Source organism: Bos javanicus, chromosome 17 (assembly GCF_032452875.1).
Source record: "Bos javanicus breed banteng chromosome 17, ARS-OSU_banteng_1.0, whole genome shotgun sequence".
Classification (NCBI taxonomy): domain Eukaryota; kingdom Metazoa; phylum Chordata; class Mammalia; order Artiodactyla; family Bovidae; genus Bos; species Bos javanicus.
This window is the reverse complement of record NC_083884.1, coordinates 53,625,729-53,642,488: the sequence shown is the minus strand read 5'-3', so window position 1 is coordinate 53,642,488 and position 16,760 is coordinate 53,625,729. Positions and strand designations below refer to the sequence as shown.

General features: G+C 42.9%; 1 protein-coding gene across 12 annotated transcripts in view; it reads right to left on the bottom strand.

Annotated features, from left to right (window-relative positions):
- The window catches only part of CLIP1 (CAP-Gly domain containing linker protein 1), a 116,868-nt gene that overhangs the window by 52,055 nt on the left and 48,053 nt on the right, over nucleotides 1–16,760 (bottom strand). For 6 of the 12 annotated variants that reach the window (XR_009730366.1, XR_009730367.1, XM_061384705.1 and 3 more), the window contains exons 4-10: nucleotides 15,770–15,894; nucleotides 14,323–14,545; nucleotides 10,413–10,610; nucleotides 9,454–9,557; nucleotides 7,385–7,445; nucleotides 5,917–5,949; nucleotides 2,245–2,349 (exon numbers count right to left, since the gene is read on the bottom strand). Coding sequence is in view for 10 of the 12 variants with exons in the window: in XM_061384705.1 (XP_061240689.1) it covers nucleotides 2,245–2,349; nucleotides 5,917–5,949; nucleotides 7,385–7,445; nucleotides 9,454–9,557; nucleotides 10,413–10,610; nucleotides 14,323–14,545; nucleotides 15,770–15,894 (849 nt within the window). In the remaining 2 variants the exon portion in view is untranslated. The remainder of the gene's footprint in view (nucleotides 1–2,244; nucleotides 2,350–5,916; nucleotides 5,950–7,384; nucleotides 7,446–9,453; nucleotides 9,558–10,412; nucleotides 10,611–14,322; nucleotides 14,546–15,769; nucleotides 15,895–16,760) is intronic. The other 6 variants (XM_061384708.1, XM_061384713.1, XM_061384710.1 and 3 more) reach the window with 4 other exon arrangements.

Genomic DNA, 16,760 nt, shown 5'->3' with positions numbered 1-16,760 from the left:
CAGCCCCTTGGCCCAAACACAGGCTGTGAGGTGGATAAAGACTAAAGGGTTGACCATGAACAAGAAAATAAAGCACTTGGGACTCCCAAGACTGCATGATCAAGTCACTGGACATTTCAGAGCTGGCTGTAATTGTGTTTCAGGATTGTAGGTATTTGAAAGATGGTAATTCATTGACTTAGCTTTTCCTGGGGTGGAGGTGGGGAGGTGAGGACTCGGAGAGCTTGTTAGAGCTTGTTACCACAAAATAAGGTACATTATTAAACTCCATTGCTACGATGTCTATAATACAAATAAATTGAACCCAACAGGGCACTAATTCTAAATCAGTCACAACAAAACAGTCAAACTAAGGAAATGCCAAGTAAAAAATGAGGGAAAATAATAATTTGATTGTGGAGCATTTTCACAGCACTTCTATTTTTTATTTCCCCAAATCTGCCCCGGGGCGAAACTATCTGTGTCTGCCTTTCCCACCATAAAAGTCAGGTTACTGTTTCTTATTCTTGCTAATGTCTCTACAGCACCAAGCACACTGTTTATAAACTGGGCTTACTGGCTTAGAGAAATTTTACAGCACTTCCCAAAAAGGAATGTGGGTGATGGGAAATTTATATGGGTCAGTAGTTAGTTCCATACTTGGCAGACCGAGAGTGAGGATCAACAGGACTGTTACAGAAAGGCAACAGTTTGAATCTGAAATACTTGAATAAATCGTGCTGTGAATGGATGCTTTCTTATCCACAGAAATTAAAAAAAAAAAAATTGTTTGCTGACAAAGCTGTATAGGAGAGCACTTCAGAAGTTAAAAAAAAACAAAAACAAAAACCCTTGCTTCAGTAGCCAGCCACACCACAGGGGCTCAGTCTCCCTATCAGTCCCTTGTATTTCCCAGATCAAGTCTGACTCTCAGGTAACAAATGCCTGGCACCAAATTACCAGGATTTTTTTCCTTACCAAATACACAGAAGACATCTTTAGTTTTGAGGCCAACTGAGAACATTTTCTTTCTTCTTAAAAAATAAAAAACTTATGACTTAGAGAAGAAAAATGACTTGATTTTCTAGATTTTTTTAGATTAATGATTTCTTGAGAAGAGAATTTTTTACAAACACTAATAATTCAAAAGAAAAAAAATCAGGATACCAAATTTGATTAGAGACAATAATTTTTGAAATTTTAAAATTAAGGATCTTGGTGATTTAGCTACTGACAGTCAAATTCAGGATTTAAAAGGTATACATACATACATGTTTTCTTATATGTGACTCAGATTAGTTCTTAAATCTTTTAGCACAAAACGACTTCTGTAATAGACAGACTCCATCCTGTAGTGGTTAAGAGCACAGACTTTGGGGTCAAATGGCCCAAATGCAAACCCTGGCCCCACTATCTCTATTAGCTGTGTGAGCTGGGAATATTAGTTAACCTCTCCGTGCCTCAGTGTCACTCATCTGTAAAATGGGGACAATGCTACTACCTCCCTCGTGGGACTGTGGTGAGACTAAGTTAACATTTGTAAAGTGCTGGGAATAGTGTATATATAAAGAAATGTCACTTTTTTCATTTTTCAAGTGAACACATGACTAATGCACTGCCTCCTAGGGCCAAACACTGTGAGCTGGGGGTTGGCAGAAGTCATTCTGTTCCCAACACACTTTTCCCTCCTGACCACTGAGAATTTAACCTACTGGGTAACAGAAATACAAAGAGATTAGGTGCCAAGGGAAAAAAAAAAATTGGGGTGAAAATCTTTAACTCTCTTTAAAAGGAGCCAATGTTTTCCATTCTCTTCACCCAAGAGGTCAGGGAAGAAGGCAGAAAAAGAGAGCTAAAGTAAAACAATAACAAAAAAATTACTTCGAAAACCCACTAGGAATATGAGAACAAGAGGACAATTGACTGCTGGTGGCAAACAGGAGAAAGGTTATTTCCTGGTATTCATACAAAGACCCGCAAATGCAGCTGTAGCTGTCCACGCAGTCTGCATAGCTGCAGACTTTAGATGATGATTTTGGCCAAATTAACCAAAGGAATGAATCTTCACCTTGGACAAAAGGTTCGACATAAAGCACCTGGGCCCACCCATCAGCCTACACCCATGAGGACCTGGGCGGTACCAGGACCAGCAGACTCAAGTCGAACCACTGGGTCAGGGCTGTAGGCCAACTGCAAGGCCCGTCACCCGCGGGGTCCATCGTTCACAAACATGGATCGGCTTCGTTAAATAGTGAAAACCATTACCCTAGTGTCTTCTAACTCCCTCTGGAGTTTGTCAGCTTTGGTCTTTTCAAAGAGCAGGCTCTGTTCAAGCTCCTTAATGCGGGCATGCTCCAGTTTGGTCTGCGTCTGTTAGTAAAAAGGAAGAGGAAGAAACACAACGGTGCCACCGTGACATGCCAGCACAGGAGGAGAAGGGCGCGGCATGCAGGCTGAGCCACCAGTACCTTCCGCCAAAGGGTGAACAGAAAGGGTGATGGAGAAGGGTGAGGGTGGGCTGAGATGGAGAGGCGGGGGGTGACGATGAACACTATGGACCAGAGGATGAGGTGGGCAGGGGGCATGAGCTAGTCTACTGAGAAAGAAAACATGGAAAACACGTGAGGCAAGATGAAAAGTGTCAGATGCATGCAGCCAAATATAAGTTATATTGATAAGTGAAGTTTATCAGCACAAATTAGAATAGTTAATATTCCTCTAATCTATCATTTTCCCTCCTCCCCACAACAGCTTCTTGACATTAATGTGTATGTAACTGACTCAGTGACTTAAAAAAGTAGACTGGCCCTCAAACTGGACATCCATCACCCAAATATGGACAAGATTAATGTCATGAGTCTACATCTGGTTGGTAAGTTCCTAGCACAGATCTCTGTACTTCTGCATACAATTTGATGTGAGCAAGGGTCAAGTATTAAACCTAATGAAGGAAGTCTAGGAACTGGAGCTAAGGAAACCACACCAGTGGTGCTGGCTGAGATGAATGAGAAGGATCTGGGATTCTTAGCAACATTCCCATACATGACAGGTGAGGAGCCATTAAAGTGGGCTTTCCAAAGAGTGTCACAAGGAAAAAAAGAGGAAGGGGATTAGATTTAAAAGAGAAAATTCAGTGACAGTTATGCTTGAGAGCCTCCATCCCTGGAGCTCACAGCAGGAGAAAAGTTTAGCTGGAACTGGGAAGGGGCTCATACTCTTAATCCTAAAACAATCATTTTGCCTCAGCTCAGACCTAAGAAACATGGTGACTCAACAGAAAGGCAAGAGTTTCAACTCCATGCAAAAAGAGCCAGTAAGATCCTCACATGTTTTAAAACCTCAGATTTTGATGGAACCTGATGCAGAACCCAGAGGGCCATCTCTTTCTAACAGTCTTAAGTGTGGCAGAATCTTAATCAACTTGAAATCATCTAGATCAGTCTGAACGGACCTCTTTTCCCACTCACCTCTCCAACTGAAGAGGTTAGCAATGTAATCAACTGATAAAACCTGTCGACAGACCTTCCCCCGGCAGTTTCTGGTTATTCTGTGGTTTTAACTAGTTGGATAGCTCTGTCTGGACAATATAAGGGAAAAGACAACAAACCCTAAAGTGACAGAAAGCAGGGCAAAGCTTAAGCAGAAAGTAGAATCTTTTATGCTATAAATATCTTTACTCACTCCAGGGGTACTCTAGGGATTTCAATGCATTCAAGGGGTCAGATTGCTTATGAACCAGGTATAAAAAACCATCATAGAATATTTTCAAAGTAAACAAAAAAATTTCTGTAAAAATTCTTCGCTTCTTTCAGTCTATACACTCAACAAAATAATGAAATAAAAATAAGAAACTTAATTGTTTGGAGAGTCCCCTTCATCTATATGTGCCTTGTGTGTGTATGCTCAGTTGCTGAGTCATGTTCCAATGTTTGTGACCCTATGAATGTGTAGCCCACCAGGCTCCTCTGTCCATGGTATTTCCCAGGCAAGAATACTGGAGTGGGTTGCCACTGCCTCCTCCAGAGGATCTCCCCGATCCAGGGATCGAACCCGCATCTCCTGCATTGGCAGGTGGATTCTTTACCACTGTGCCACCTGGGAAGCCCCAGATGTGCCTTAGACAGAGGCTGTTCAATTTACCTGCTTTCACAAAAAAAGAATCTCATCCAGATCTACATTTTAATAATTGGGGTCACAGTTGCAAGAACAGAAGTGCAAAATTAACTGGAAGAAGCAAAGGCAACAGTACCTTTCTTCTCTTGACACAGAGTTCAGTGTCCTCTGGGTAAAAGGTCACTTCCCACCAGGGAAGCCCCAAGAACACCAGAGTGGGTACACGTTCCCTTCTCCAGGGGATCGTCCCGACTCAGGGATCGAACCCAGGTCTCCCGCATTGCAGGCAGGTTCTTTACTGTCTGAGCCACCAGGGGAGCCCAAAAAGTTGCTACTACTGCCAGATAAAAAGCAAATACCCACTGAACGTGATCTTCTCCCCATTCCGAGATCCTCTGGGTGTCTCCCGACTGGTGAGAGAGTGCCCATGGACGATCTGGGCTCTGCACTGCACTTGGCCAGCCATCAGCAAAAGGAACTAGCAAGCTGCCTCCCTGTCCTTCCCTGTATGTCACAGAAATGCTTGGCTGGATAGGCCCACCCTGCTTTTAGGATTATTACTTTCTTAGACCAGGATACAGTATCCCAAGAGGAGCGTCCTGGGGCCATGGAGGGTGGGGGAGTTGAGAGGGAAAGCCAAAGCTCTGCGAGAAGCGCACAGGAGAGGCAGGAGGGAGGCCTCATGCAGACTGACTCTGGATGCAGCAGAAGGAGCCTACTTTGGGAGCAGAGAAGAGACCCAGATCACTGAAGTAGCTGCACAAAAAGGAACCCTTTGGAACGGAGGCTTTAAAAAAAAATTCAGTCTTGAGTTGTCTATTTCAGCTGCTGGGAAGAAAAATCCTTTGTTTTAATCTCTTTCTCTTATGGTGGTCAATCAGAAGAGGAAGAAGCTTTCAGGTTTTTTTCAATTGGCATCTTGGCCAGCAGGGTGCGCCATGAGGCCATGCTTTTAAGTACTCTGGTAAGATCGCTTCTGAGCCACTCTGGTAAGACCTGAATTGGGTGTTTGATAATAAAGAGAGGGAGGAAGAAAAAAAAAAAAAAAAAAACATCTCCATACCTTGTGGCACTGCTACTAGAAAAAAATCTCACTTCAAGAATAATAAATTTAGAGGGACGGGATATATGTACACTTACAGCTGATTCACCTTGTTGTACAGCAGAAACCAGCACAACATTGTGAAGCAATTATCCTCCAATTACGCATTTAAGAATAATAAATTTAAAACACAGTGTCCTCACTGAAGAATGCTTGCCTCCAGCTTCACCAACTAGGGGAAACACTGACCCAACAAACTGAAGTCGAATTTCTTGTCAGCCGCACTGGCAGCCATTGGCCAGCAGCAGGCGCTCACACAAAAGGCAATCAGTCTGGGACTCGTGTTCCTTTATTCTAATGGGAATAAATGAAACTTGGGGAAATTTTACCCCAGAATTTCTGTAACAACTTCATCTAATATGTTTTATGTTTCGGTCAGCTATCATATATTTTGGAAGAATTCTATTAAAACTAGAGGCCTTATGAATTAAATGAAGTAGGTTGGGCCCCCAGACATAATTCTTGTCTTTTTGCCAAAATTCTTTATAGAACAAACATGTGCCTGTGTGTTAGACAAATGGGTTTACAGAACTTAGTCATTACATACAATTTCTTCAGGATTCAAATGTAACTGCTTTGAAAGCCACATGCACAGAAATATTAAGAACAATATCTCAAGGTCAGATTATGCAGTTAGTATTTGAGTGTATCAATAAGCATTTTAATCTGTAATCAATCTGTGTTAACAAGGAAAGTATCCATACAGTTAAGTGCCCTCTTACATTCTCAGGATCTTCAGAAATCTGGCTCTTTTGCTATCAGTAAAAAAATAAAAAAATTAACAACAAAAGAGACATTCAACTAGAGTTTCAATATGTGTTAGGGTTTCAGCATAACTTTGATTAATTACATGTTTACCGGACATACTAGCCTATCTAGTGCTGACATCAATATTTTAACTCGCTCCTCCTCAAAACATTGTAGGCTGTATTTGACATGAATTAGATGATGATATGAAACTTCTAATGAGATTTTGGGGTGTTTTTAAATGGATGAGAACAACACAGAAGTCAACTAAAGGAGTGTGACTCTATATGAAATGAGTGAGGAAGATAGCTGTCAAAATTACTCATAATCCATTACATTCTGGGCCTTATAACAGCAGACCTCAGAAAATGTTTCCCTTACTCTTTGTTGATTGTAAAGATACATTTACTTCAAAAGAAATCAGCCTTCTTATTTGGAAGGGCTTTGAAATTCAAGCATGGGGTGGGCATTCAGTAGACTCTAAAATCGCAATGGTAGCAAAAATGTGTATTCTGAGAACTGCACAGACAAGAAACTTCTATTAAGATATTACAGATTAAAGTACCAAAAATCTGCTAAATTTGAAATTTTTTAAATTTGCATTTGTCATACATCTAGCAGTGGTTTGAAAGCATCAAAGCCATTTAATTCTGGGGTCTTATTAAAAAATTCATATGAATCACTGTCGTCGTTTAGTCACTAAGTCATGTCTGACTCTTCGAGACCCCATGGACTGCAGCCCACCAGGCCCCTCTGTCCACGGGATTTCCCAGGCAAGGACACTGGAGTGGGTTCCTATGTCCTTCTCCAGGGGATCTTCCCGACTCAGGGATCGAACCCGGGTCTCCTGCACTGCAGGTGTGTTCCTTACTACTGGGCCTCCTGGGAAGTCCTGAATAACTGTTAAGAGATGAGAAAAGTTGATGCTAAAGGAAAATCTCTGAATTTAAAGTATGCCATGAAATAAAAATTGCTTTTTCTTTTCTGGTAATTACTAATACTTTAAAAAATCAGTTACCATAACATATATTTATTTTCTATAGGGTTATAAAGGATTTATCCTGCTCAATAGAAAAGGAAAGCTGAGAGTGTTCTGAACCATCATGATAAAATAAAAAATGCTCTTTAAAATGCCATTCTGATCAGGGGAAGAATAAGTAGAGTCTCACTTAGGACACACTGCCAGATTTATGACTTGATTGACTACAATGCAAGGTTTTAAATTTGGAAGCATGAGAAAAGGGTAGTGAAAATTTTACCCGGCTACCAGAGTTGAGATGCATAGTGACAGGCTGGAGGGCAGGCAGCCCCTCAGCCATAGCCCACAGCCCAGAGGTGGGGATTCCTGCCACCCTCTCTGCTGCCTGTTCTGGCCACAGTGGTTTTATCCAAATTTCTGAATACCGCACCCGCAGAAGCTTTAGATGGCTGGTGGGGTTTTACCTCAAGATCGCCCTTAGTAATCGATTCTTCTTCAACCCGGAACTGAAGGTCCTCAACCTTCCTGTGGAATAAAATCAAAACGAAATACTTAAGAAACTAACTAAGGAACACCTCTGCCTTATTCCCCAAATTATATATATAAAATCAATGTCCTGATGAATTTAGCAGATGACGATGGAAAGAAATGCCTTAGAGATGTAGAAAATGAAGAAATGCATTTTAAAGCCTCTGGTTTATAAATCCACAAAGTGGAGGAGAGCTCTTCTCCATTTAGGAAATGCCAAAGTTTTAACCAGGTATGGATCCCAGAAAGGGAAGAGTTGAGAAAATCAACTGGTTCCCCAGGTCACAACCACCAGAAATGGATCTAATCAAGACAAGATCAACCTGGAAGGAAAAGGTCTGATCACCATAGAGACAGGTATGAGAAGGGAAGTCTATAATTTCTGCTTTCCAGTAACAGAACGTAGCGGGGAAAGTAGTACAAAAAACAAGTCTGTCTTTATACCACCCACATCAGATATTCCAGGGTGAGGTCAGCAGGCTCCCTATGCAAAGATTCCCAGGACAACATGAATACCTGTTCCAAGGCTGGGAGAAAAAGGCTGGGAATAATTTGGGAGAGAGGCGATCAAGGATTCTATTTCTTGCTTCTAAAAATGCAAGCTTTTTCCCCCCAACCATATCATAAAAATCTCTGATAAGGGCTGTGGGTTTTGATCAATGCCATCACAAAGTCAATGAAATATGATATTAGGAAGATTTACAAGACCTGGGTAACACCCACACTATGAATCTTTACAAAATTGGGTATACGAGAAGGAAGAAAAGGAGGACAAAGTCCATCATCACGCTACGTCGCTTCAGTCATGTCCAACTCTTTGCAACCCTATGGATTGTGAAAAGAAGGACAAAGTCCATAAGCTACGTGCAAAAATAAATAAATAAAATTCACTAGCATTTCTAACAAAGTTTAGAATAAAAAAATTCTACTCAGTAGAATTTTGAGGTTGATGCCCCCAAGTTTACTGAAGAGCTGAGGGAACATTTCTACTGTCCAGAAGTCAGCTCAGCAAGAGCTGGTTTAAAAACCCAAGCAAAAAATAAATAAATAAATAAATAATAAAATTAAAAAATAAAATAAAAAATAAAAACCCAAGCAAGTGGTACAGGGGCCTTGGCCTTCAGAGGGGCCTGGAAGGGTCTGTCAGTGTGTCCTGTCCACTTGTAGCCGTTTTTATGAATGAGATTCAAGGAGAACTTCCTCCCCAGTGGCTAGTCATCTCTTCAGTGAAGCACTGAATGTATGACCCCCCCATCTCGTACCTCCCACCACAGCCAGTGCTTGTGATCTTCCTGAGCACTTGGTCATTCTAGAGACCCCTGAGTTACATCACTGTGATCAGAAATGACAGCAGATGGCATTAAGTGCAACTGAGGACAAATGTCCCATAACCCAGAGACAAGTCAATCGATTTCACGCAGACACCTTTCCCAGAGAGCTTGTTCGCTCATGGCCTCAAAAGTCCTTCTATGAAAAACAAGCTTGCTCTCTTTGTCTCACACACTTGAGCACTGGATTTCATCCTGCCCTGGATAGTTCTCTAACTGAGAGTTGTGTTTTCCTCTAAAGGCAGTAAGTTTCTCGAGGTCAAGACCCCTCTGTCACTACCCTGCTCCCCAACACACATAATTTCATCAGATACGTGGACAATGTTTCATAAATACCAGGTAACTGGGTCCAGAAAAAAAAAAAAATCCCCTCTCGAGGAATGGCTGAGGTGGGCCCCAGGGTTGAATGGACTGGCTCGGGCCATCCCCTAGAGGATGTCTGGTGCACAGTTGGTACTCAATACACAGCTGCTCAGTTCATCAGGGCACATCTATCTGGTTCCAAACTTCTCAAGAAAGCCAAGTCAAAGCAAACCCTCCTCACACAGCATGGGGAATCCCATCTCCACTGAACATACAGTCAGTCCTCTGGTTCCAAGGGTTTGACCCCAACAAGGCTGTGGATGGGAAAGCGCTCCCTAAGGTGGTTTAAAAAGGAGAGCAGGTTTTGGGATCACCTTTTCTCTTCTTCAAGTTGGTTGAGAAGTTCCACCTTCTCCCTGTCGGCAGCTTCCACCATCGTTCGCAGCTGGTCCATCTTGGCCTCCAATTCCAGGACGTGCTGGGAAAGGCAAGGGTGTCAGTGAGTGGCCTCCTCCTGACCCAGATGCTGGCCCAGACGTGCCTCCAAAGAGCTACAGCTAAGTGGTACAACTGTGGGTTGGCGTTAGTCAAAAACCTTGTCACGTTAAAGTGCTTTCTATGATCTCTTATAACAGGTTATTCTTGGCAGCACTTCTGGGAGCCGGATGATGAAAAACCACACCATTAAAGCAAAAGGGGGTAATGCTAAAACAACTCTCATCTCTTTTTAAAAGATTTTTTAAGGTGGACCATTTTTAAAGTCTTTATTGAATTTGTTAAAATACTAGTGTTATTGGTTTTATGCTTTGGTGTTTTTTGGTTGTGTTTTGTTTTTTTTTTTTTTGGTCACAAGTAGGATCTCAGCTCCCCAACAAAAGATAGAACCTGTACCCCCAGCACTGGAAGGCAAGGTCTTAACCACTGGGCCACCAGGGACGTCTCTACTCTCATCTTTTTTGAAGCTGAAACTCATACAAAGCATAATCTACAAAACAGGAGTTGTAACCACTGCTAAGGTCCTGGTATATAAGCTCATCTGACAACAGACAGGCCAAGAGACCTGGATGTAAAGACCAAAGAGCGCAGCAAACTCAAGAAGAACAGAACTTCATCTTTATGATGATACAAACTGGGACCCAGGGCACAGCTTTCAAACAAGCCCAGCAAAGACATCTATGCTCATTTCAGCACACTCGAGATCAGCTCCCCGGCTCCGAGCACCAGGTATGCTGCCCAGCCTCCTCCCTCAATTTAGAAACCGTCACCGACTCCGCAACAAGATCAGCCTAGAACCCGTCACCATCTCCACCACAAGGTCAGGGCCAGACTTCACCTGGTCGTGTCCGTCCCGGGCCAGGGCGAGCTCCTGCTCTATCTCCCCCACGTGGCTCGTGGCCTTGGCCACCTCCGCCCTCTCTAGATCCCGTTCGGCCAGCAGCTGCTCAATGTGCTGCTGCTTCTCCTTCAGGGCCTCCTGGAGGGCGGTGGTGCCGGAGATCTTCCTGGCGTAACGGGAGGAGGTTTCGGTCAACTGCAAAGGAAAGTTAAAGACGTGAAGGGCAGCGATGCTATGAGGGATGTAGGGAGAGGGTGGTGCATGCAGGGCGGGCATCTCCTCCGCAGAGTAAAAGCGCTGCCCTGGCTCGCAGGCTTGCCCAGGCTTAGGAAAGGATTTCCATCGTGGAAACAAGACGGCGCATGCCTCGAGCCTGTCAATGTCACAAAGAACCCACCGATGTAAAGAGGCCACAGAAAAACCAGGAAGGTGTTCGTGGCTCAAAATCAAAGGTGCCCTGAGCTGGGCTGAGGGGGCCGGGTGGAAAAATCCCGCAGGACCCAGGTCACAACTTCTCAAGACTCCATTTCCACCTGGACTTCATGAATAGTTATCTTCTCATGAAGACAGTGTGGCCAATCTTCTGTTCCTTAGACTTCAGGATGAGACTTTTTTCAACTTCTTGAGCTTCTACACACCATTAAGTGACCATGATGTCACCCACAGAATCACAGACCTCCTTCAACTGATTACATAGTTTACACACTTGGAACTTTGTCAGATTTTCTTCACCTTTCTTCTAGAATGAAAGGCAGAGGTGATTTCACCCAGGGATCCAGCTGTGAGGACCTGATTGCCAGTCCCCAGAAAGATTTACAAGGATAAGATGAAAAGGAAACTCATGTTGTGCTTTCAAAGCATGTGTGAATGGGTGAGTATGCAAGTACACACATAAGAGAAAGGAAGAAAAAGGGCACGGGGGTGGGGGGAGAAAAGGGGGAAAGGAGAAGTTCATGGAGAAAGAGAAGTAGGGGGAAGAAGGAGAGAGAAAAAGAGTGGATGAGAGGGGGAGAGGGGAGAAGAGCAGGAGTTAAGGGAGAGACAGCGGCAGGGGGAGGCGTGGAGAAAACCTGTTTCTGCTCTCATCTCTGCTGTTTCACACAGCAGACACCTCCTCAAGGTGCCTAACTGTCATGTGAAAACACAGAGAACAGAACCTTCTGTTAAAGAGTTCAGAGGTCATTTGGACAAGCTGAATAACAATCTTGCAGGCTGGACTCTGGGGGGCTGGGAGGGGCTCCAGAAGAAGCTGCAAACCTTTGGCCAGCGTTTGTCCGAGGCCATTTACCGAGCGATCATTGGCATGAGGAGAATGCCACTGTTTCTACTGAGAGAAATTTCTTGAATTACTTAAACATATGAGGGGGAGGGGGATTTCCTGTTCTCTCTTTTAACCACCTGACCTTGACTTTCCAGTTTCACTATGTGGTTATACTTTCTCGTACTAATATTTCCTCCCTTTAACAAAAAAGAATTATTTATTTGGCCGTGTCAGGTCTACATTGCGGCATGCAGGATCTTCATTTGTTTCAGCACGTGGAATCTTTAGCGTGGCATTTCAACCCTCAGTTGTGGCATATGGGATCTAGTTCCCCAACCAGGGGTAGAACCCCGGGCCCCTTGCATTGGGAGCGTGGAGTCTTAGCCAACATTTCTTCCTGAATACACGAAATCTGAGCTTCTCAAACCCTGCAGGGAGACACACCCCCGGGTGCTGCAGATAACTTGCAGGGAAACAGTGACACCTGTTGGACATTATGCAAACTACTAGGTTGGAGGCAATTCAGCTTCAACCTTGGATTGTATTTACAATGACACTACATTCCTTCAGTCACATCTCTCCAAAGCTGGGTTTTGGCCACTGCCAGGACAAAAAGCCCAAATCAATGCAGCACAGAAAATGAGGGTGGCAGTGTTCACTACAAGTCCAAGGTCTGATAGGATGTGCAATGCCCATGAGGAGCAACCTAATAGTAACTCACTGTGGTTATTTAAGAATGAATTACAAATACTATTTTTGCTTTCAGCTAATGAGTATCATTTTTTTTTTGAACAGTTACTAAACCGTGAGGACATAAATATTAAGTTTTTTGGACTGAAATACTTAATAAACATAACTGTTAGCTATTTTTTTTGGCCTACAGACACTGTGAAAAAATAACAGAGACTCTAAAGGTTCTGTGGAACCATGATAAATACTGTCAGAAGATCATTTTGCATTCAAGAATCTTTCAGCTTTTTTTACATATGTACAATGGATCATATTGCTGAGCTGTATTTTTAGGAAATCATGCATTTGATTATTCTATGTTTTCCACATATTCATTTATGGTGATTTCTGGTTTAGAAACTATAACCACTCAATATAAAGAGATATAAAAATAAGCTGCTTTAAAAGGCAAGGCAATGAGACTCATTTCTCTTTTGCTAGTTTTCTTCAAAGAGGAATCAGAACGGGTCTAAAAATTAAGAGGAGAGGTTGGGGGGGACAGAAAGGGCTTGGGGAATCTCCAAAGAAATGGACACAATTATAACATAATAAAAATGTCTCATTAAAAAAAAAAAAAAAAACAACACTCAAGAAAGAATTTCGAATCTAGAGTAGACATGTCCACAGAATTGCTCCTGGATTAGTCCTGAAAATGTAAACTCATGTCCTGAAACATAAACTCGATGTCCACATTAGAGCTGGCTGACTAACTCTCAACAAGGCTTCATCCAAAGAGAGGGTTTTCTTCACCTTCATTTCACTCAGACATTCTAAGAGTTCTTGTCAAGCTTTTCTTATCAAGTTCACTTGTAATTTTCATGTTCAAGATGCAGGCTTTTATATGCAGAATGACATAGTCCAAGCAGGTACCTGTATCACCTGACCGTAAGGGGAAGAAGTCCAATGGCTGAAGAGGAGGGTAGCCCCTGCTATAAAGAAAGATGCCCCCAAAGGTCCCATCCCTGCTCAGTGTCAACGGAAAGAAAGCCAAGCGAGATCAGGGGCCAGCAGCCTTACTCCCCAATCGCACCACTTCACATTCTAATTCCTGTCTGCAGTTCATTGTCATGAACCAGAGACCCAGAATCCAGTCTGGAGTGTAATCTCACACAGTCATGTCAAATTTGAACAGTACCTACCTCACTTCAAGCGAATAAACTAAAGGGCAGGGGGTGGGGGTGGGGAAGCAAAGCCAAAAAGTCATTGCTTTGGCCCTAAGAAAGCATGACATTAACAAACAGAACAAGATGCTGCCTATTTTGATTCTGATGATTTTATCTTACTGATCAAAGCAGGAAAAGGGGAGAAAGGGAGAGAGAGTGGGAAGGGGAGATGGAGAAAGGAGGCAACACAGGGGCTTTCAGGCATCTTTTCCAGTTGTCTAAGTTCTCTGCATCCTCGGGCCTGAAGCAGGAACACTCCACACCCATTGAACTGCTTTCAGTGGGTGAGACTGCATGAACACAACATGAAAATTCTAAGAACATGCCTTTTCTCAAAATACTTTTAGCTCCTAGTCTGACAGCAGAGAGAAAGAGACCCAGGTCCTTGGGGAAAGGGATCCCTCCAATTTTCCTGTCTTCCTGATGCAAAAATAATATCAGAATGATCAACCATCCCATATGGTAGACTAGGGAGTCGTTACTATGGATTCACCAAACACTGTGGTATCTCCCAGTCTTAGAAGTCTGAAAGGAGCTGTTAAAAATTCTTTATTTCAAACTTGTACTGGTGCTAGAGGCTTGGGTTCTCTTTTGTTGCGAAACGTGTAAGGACGTTCACAAGCCCCAGTGAAGGAACAATTCATACAAGGACAAGGGGAGGTGTAACCTTTCCTAAAGCGAAGCGGGCGTGCTGATGGGGGTGGGGAGCATCTGATGTGCCTGGAATTCGGAGACACACAGACGGGAGGCTCACCAGTCCTGTCCGGCTGGGCTTGCTGCTCACAGAGGAGGCCACGGAGCTCATGGAGCTGAGAGAGGAGGCGGACGGGCTGCGCTTCATGCTGGCGGGCGTGGTCGCCATCACTCGCCTCACCGCAGCCGCCTTGGCTTTGGCTGGCGTGGTGGAGGGGAAGCCAATCTTGGTGACTTTGTGGACCGGAGCAAACAGGCCATATTTGGGCTGACACTGAAAATACCTTGAGGGGACAACAATTAAGGACAGTAACAAAAAGCGGCTTAATGACAAGAAAGAAAAACCTATAACCAAAAGGCTCTCCTGACTCTTGTGACTGGCTTGCTGTGAATTCTACCAACTGGCTGAGGTGGTACACCCAGCCTGCAGCGTTCACTGGGTGTGCAGGCTGATAAATAACTTCAGTAATGTCTTCAAAGACACACGAGGAAACAACAATGTGATACGCAGAGACGGAATCACTTGTCTGTTGCTAAGATTCTATGTAAAAAGGAAGTCATTTCTACTATCTGATAAACACACAGCAGAAGAGGTCAGCAACCCAGTGATCCCACCTAATAAAACCTTGCTAAACAAAGGGAAAAAGAAATCAAACAAGCACCTAGTTGGCAAAGTCACTCAAGTAAAGGTGGAGAAGTATCAGGTGGTTAGTCAGTTATCAGACTGACACTTGGAGATGTTACGACTCTAGCAAATTTTAACATCTTAATATCAAGAATATGAACGCTATAGCTTCCTAATCATCGCAGCACTAAGAGATTTTTGAAAATCTCAAGGCATTATTACTGTATTTGGTGCATAGCACCTATATACTTATAATCATCAGCTGTAATAAATACATCCCTCCGGATACTGACAATGGGGGGAGGCCTGTGCACGAGGTGGGGCAGGAGGTCGAGAAGGGCTATCTGCATCTTCCTCTCAATTCTTCTGTGAACTGAAAACTGCTCTAAAACAAAAATAAAATCTTAAAAATAAATAGATACATAAACCCAATGCTTGCTCAGAATCTACTCAGATGCACTGCACATATCACTAAAAGAGAGTCAGGGGACTTCCCCAGTGGTCCAACGGTTAAGACTCCGCCTTCCAATAGAGGGAGTGCGGATTTGATCCCTGGTCAAGGAATTAAGATCCCACATGCCACAGATCCCATGTGCTGCAGGGTGCGGCCAAAATTTTAAAAAATAAGTAATTTTCTTAAGAAGCTGACACACACACACACAACATTTTTTAAAATAGAACAAGGGAAAAAAAAAAAAGACAGAGAAACCATCTAAGAGAGAACAACTAATCCCAGTGGAAGGGAAAATCAGTAGATGAGTCTTAGGAAATACAAGTGCAGCTCTTCAAAATGCTCATGTCCATTTTATTACACACACTGGGTGGGGCTGGCTTGAGCATCTTTACATGCAGGAGGGAGACGAAATTCCAACAGCAGACGCACCTTGTTCCAGCAACAGCCCCGTCGTTCTTCCCAAGAGGCTCATCCAACTCCACGCCACACCACTCCCCCTTGGCGAAGTCTGTCTCCCCAAGAAACCGGACTACACCGGCCTTCGTGCCACCAACCTGGAAGCAGAGAATAGTAAAAGGAAGAGGTGAACAAAATTCCACAGCTTAATCCTTTGCAGTTAGAGCCAATCATTAATACTTTGTTCCATCATTTCTGTAGGCAGCTCTTCTCTTAACCCCCTCTCCAACTGTTTAAAGAGTTCTCTTCAAAGGTCAGCAAAGGTCACCTGGGTTCTGTTGCTAGAGTGATCTGATACCTGCTGCTGCTGCTAAGTGTCCGACTCTGTGTAACCCCATAGATGGCTGATACTCGGTACAGTCCAATAATGAATTCTTTAGAAAAAGGGAATAATTACTATTATTACTATTACTTCATGCCAATAGTAATAATTACTGTTACTCCAGAGGGAGTTTCCTGCTTCAAAATAAATATCAGCTAAAAAAAATACAACCCCTACATTACTAAAAGAAAAACAAAATTTGTGTATAATCCACTGTAACAATGGCTGTGTTCATTTTCTCAAACTTCCTTTACATCATTACCCATGTAAAGCAATAACATATACATATTAAGGACAAATATTCATACATCCACATATATGAAATATTAATTCTTCAAAATATTTAAAATATTGATATTTTCTACAGTGAGGCTCTTCATTGCTTCACAACTATTAAAACGACAGTTCTTCACATTTTATTTCACATGAACTGGTCAAAGCTTTGAATCTTTTTAAATGTCTCTTTGTCCCAGCTGCTGGCGATGTAACATGCAAACATTATTTCCAAAATTATCCCATCACCATTTACTAATCCTTCCTTTGCCGCTATTTTTGTTTCAGGTACTCATTTTTATCATATTCTCTCTCATGTGCACAGAAAGAGAACAGATCTGAGTCTTTTTACAGTTTCAGAAATTCAGT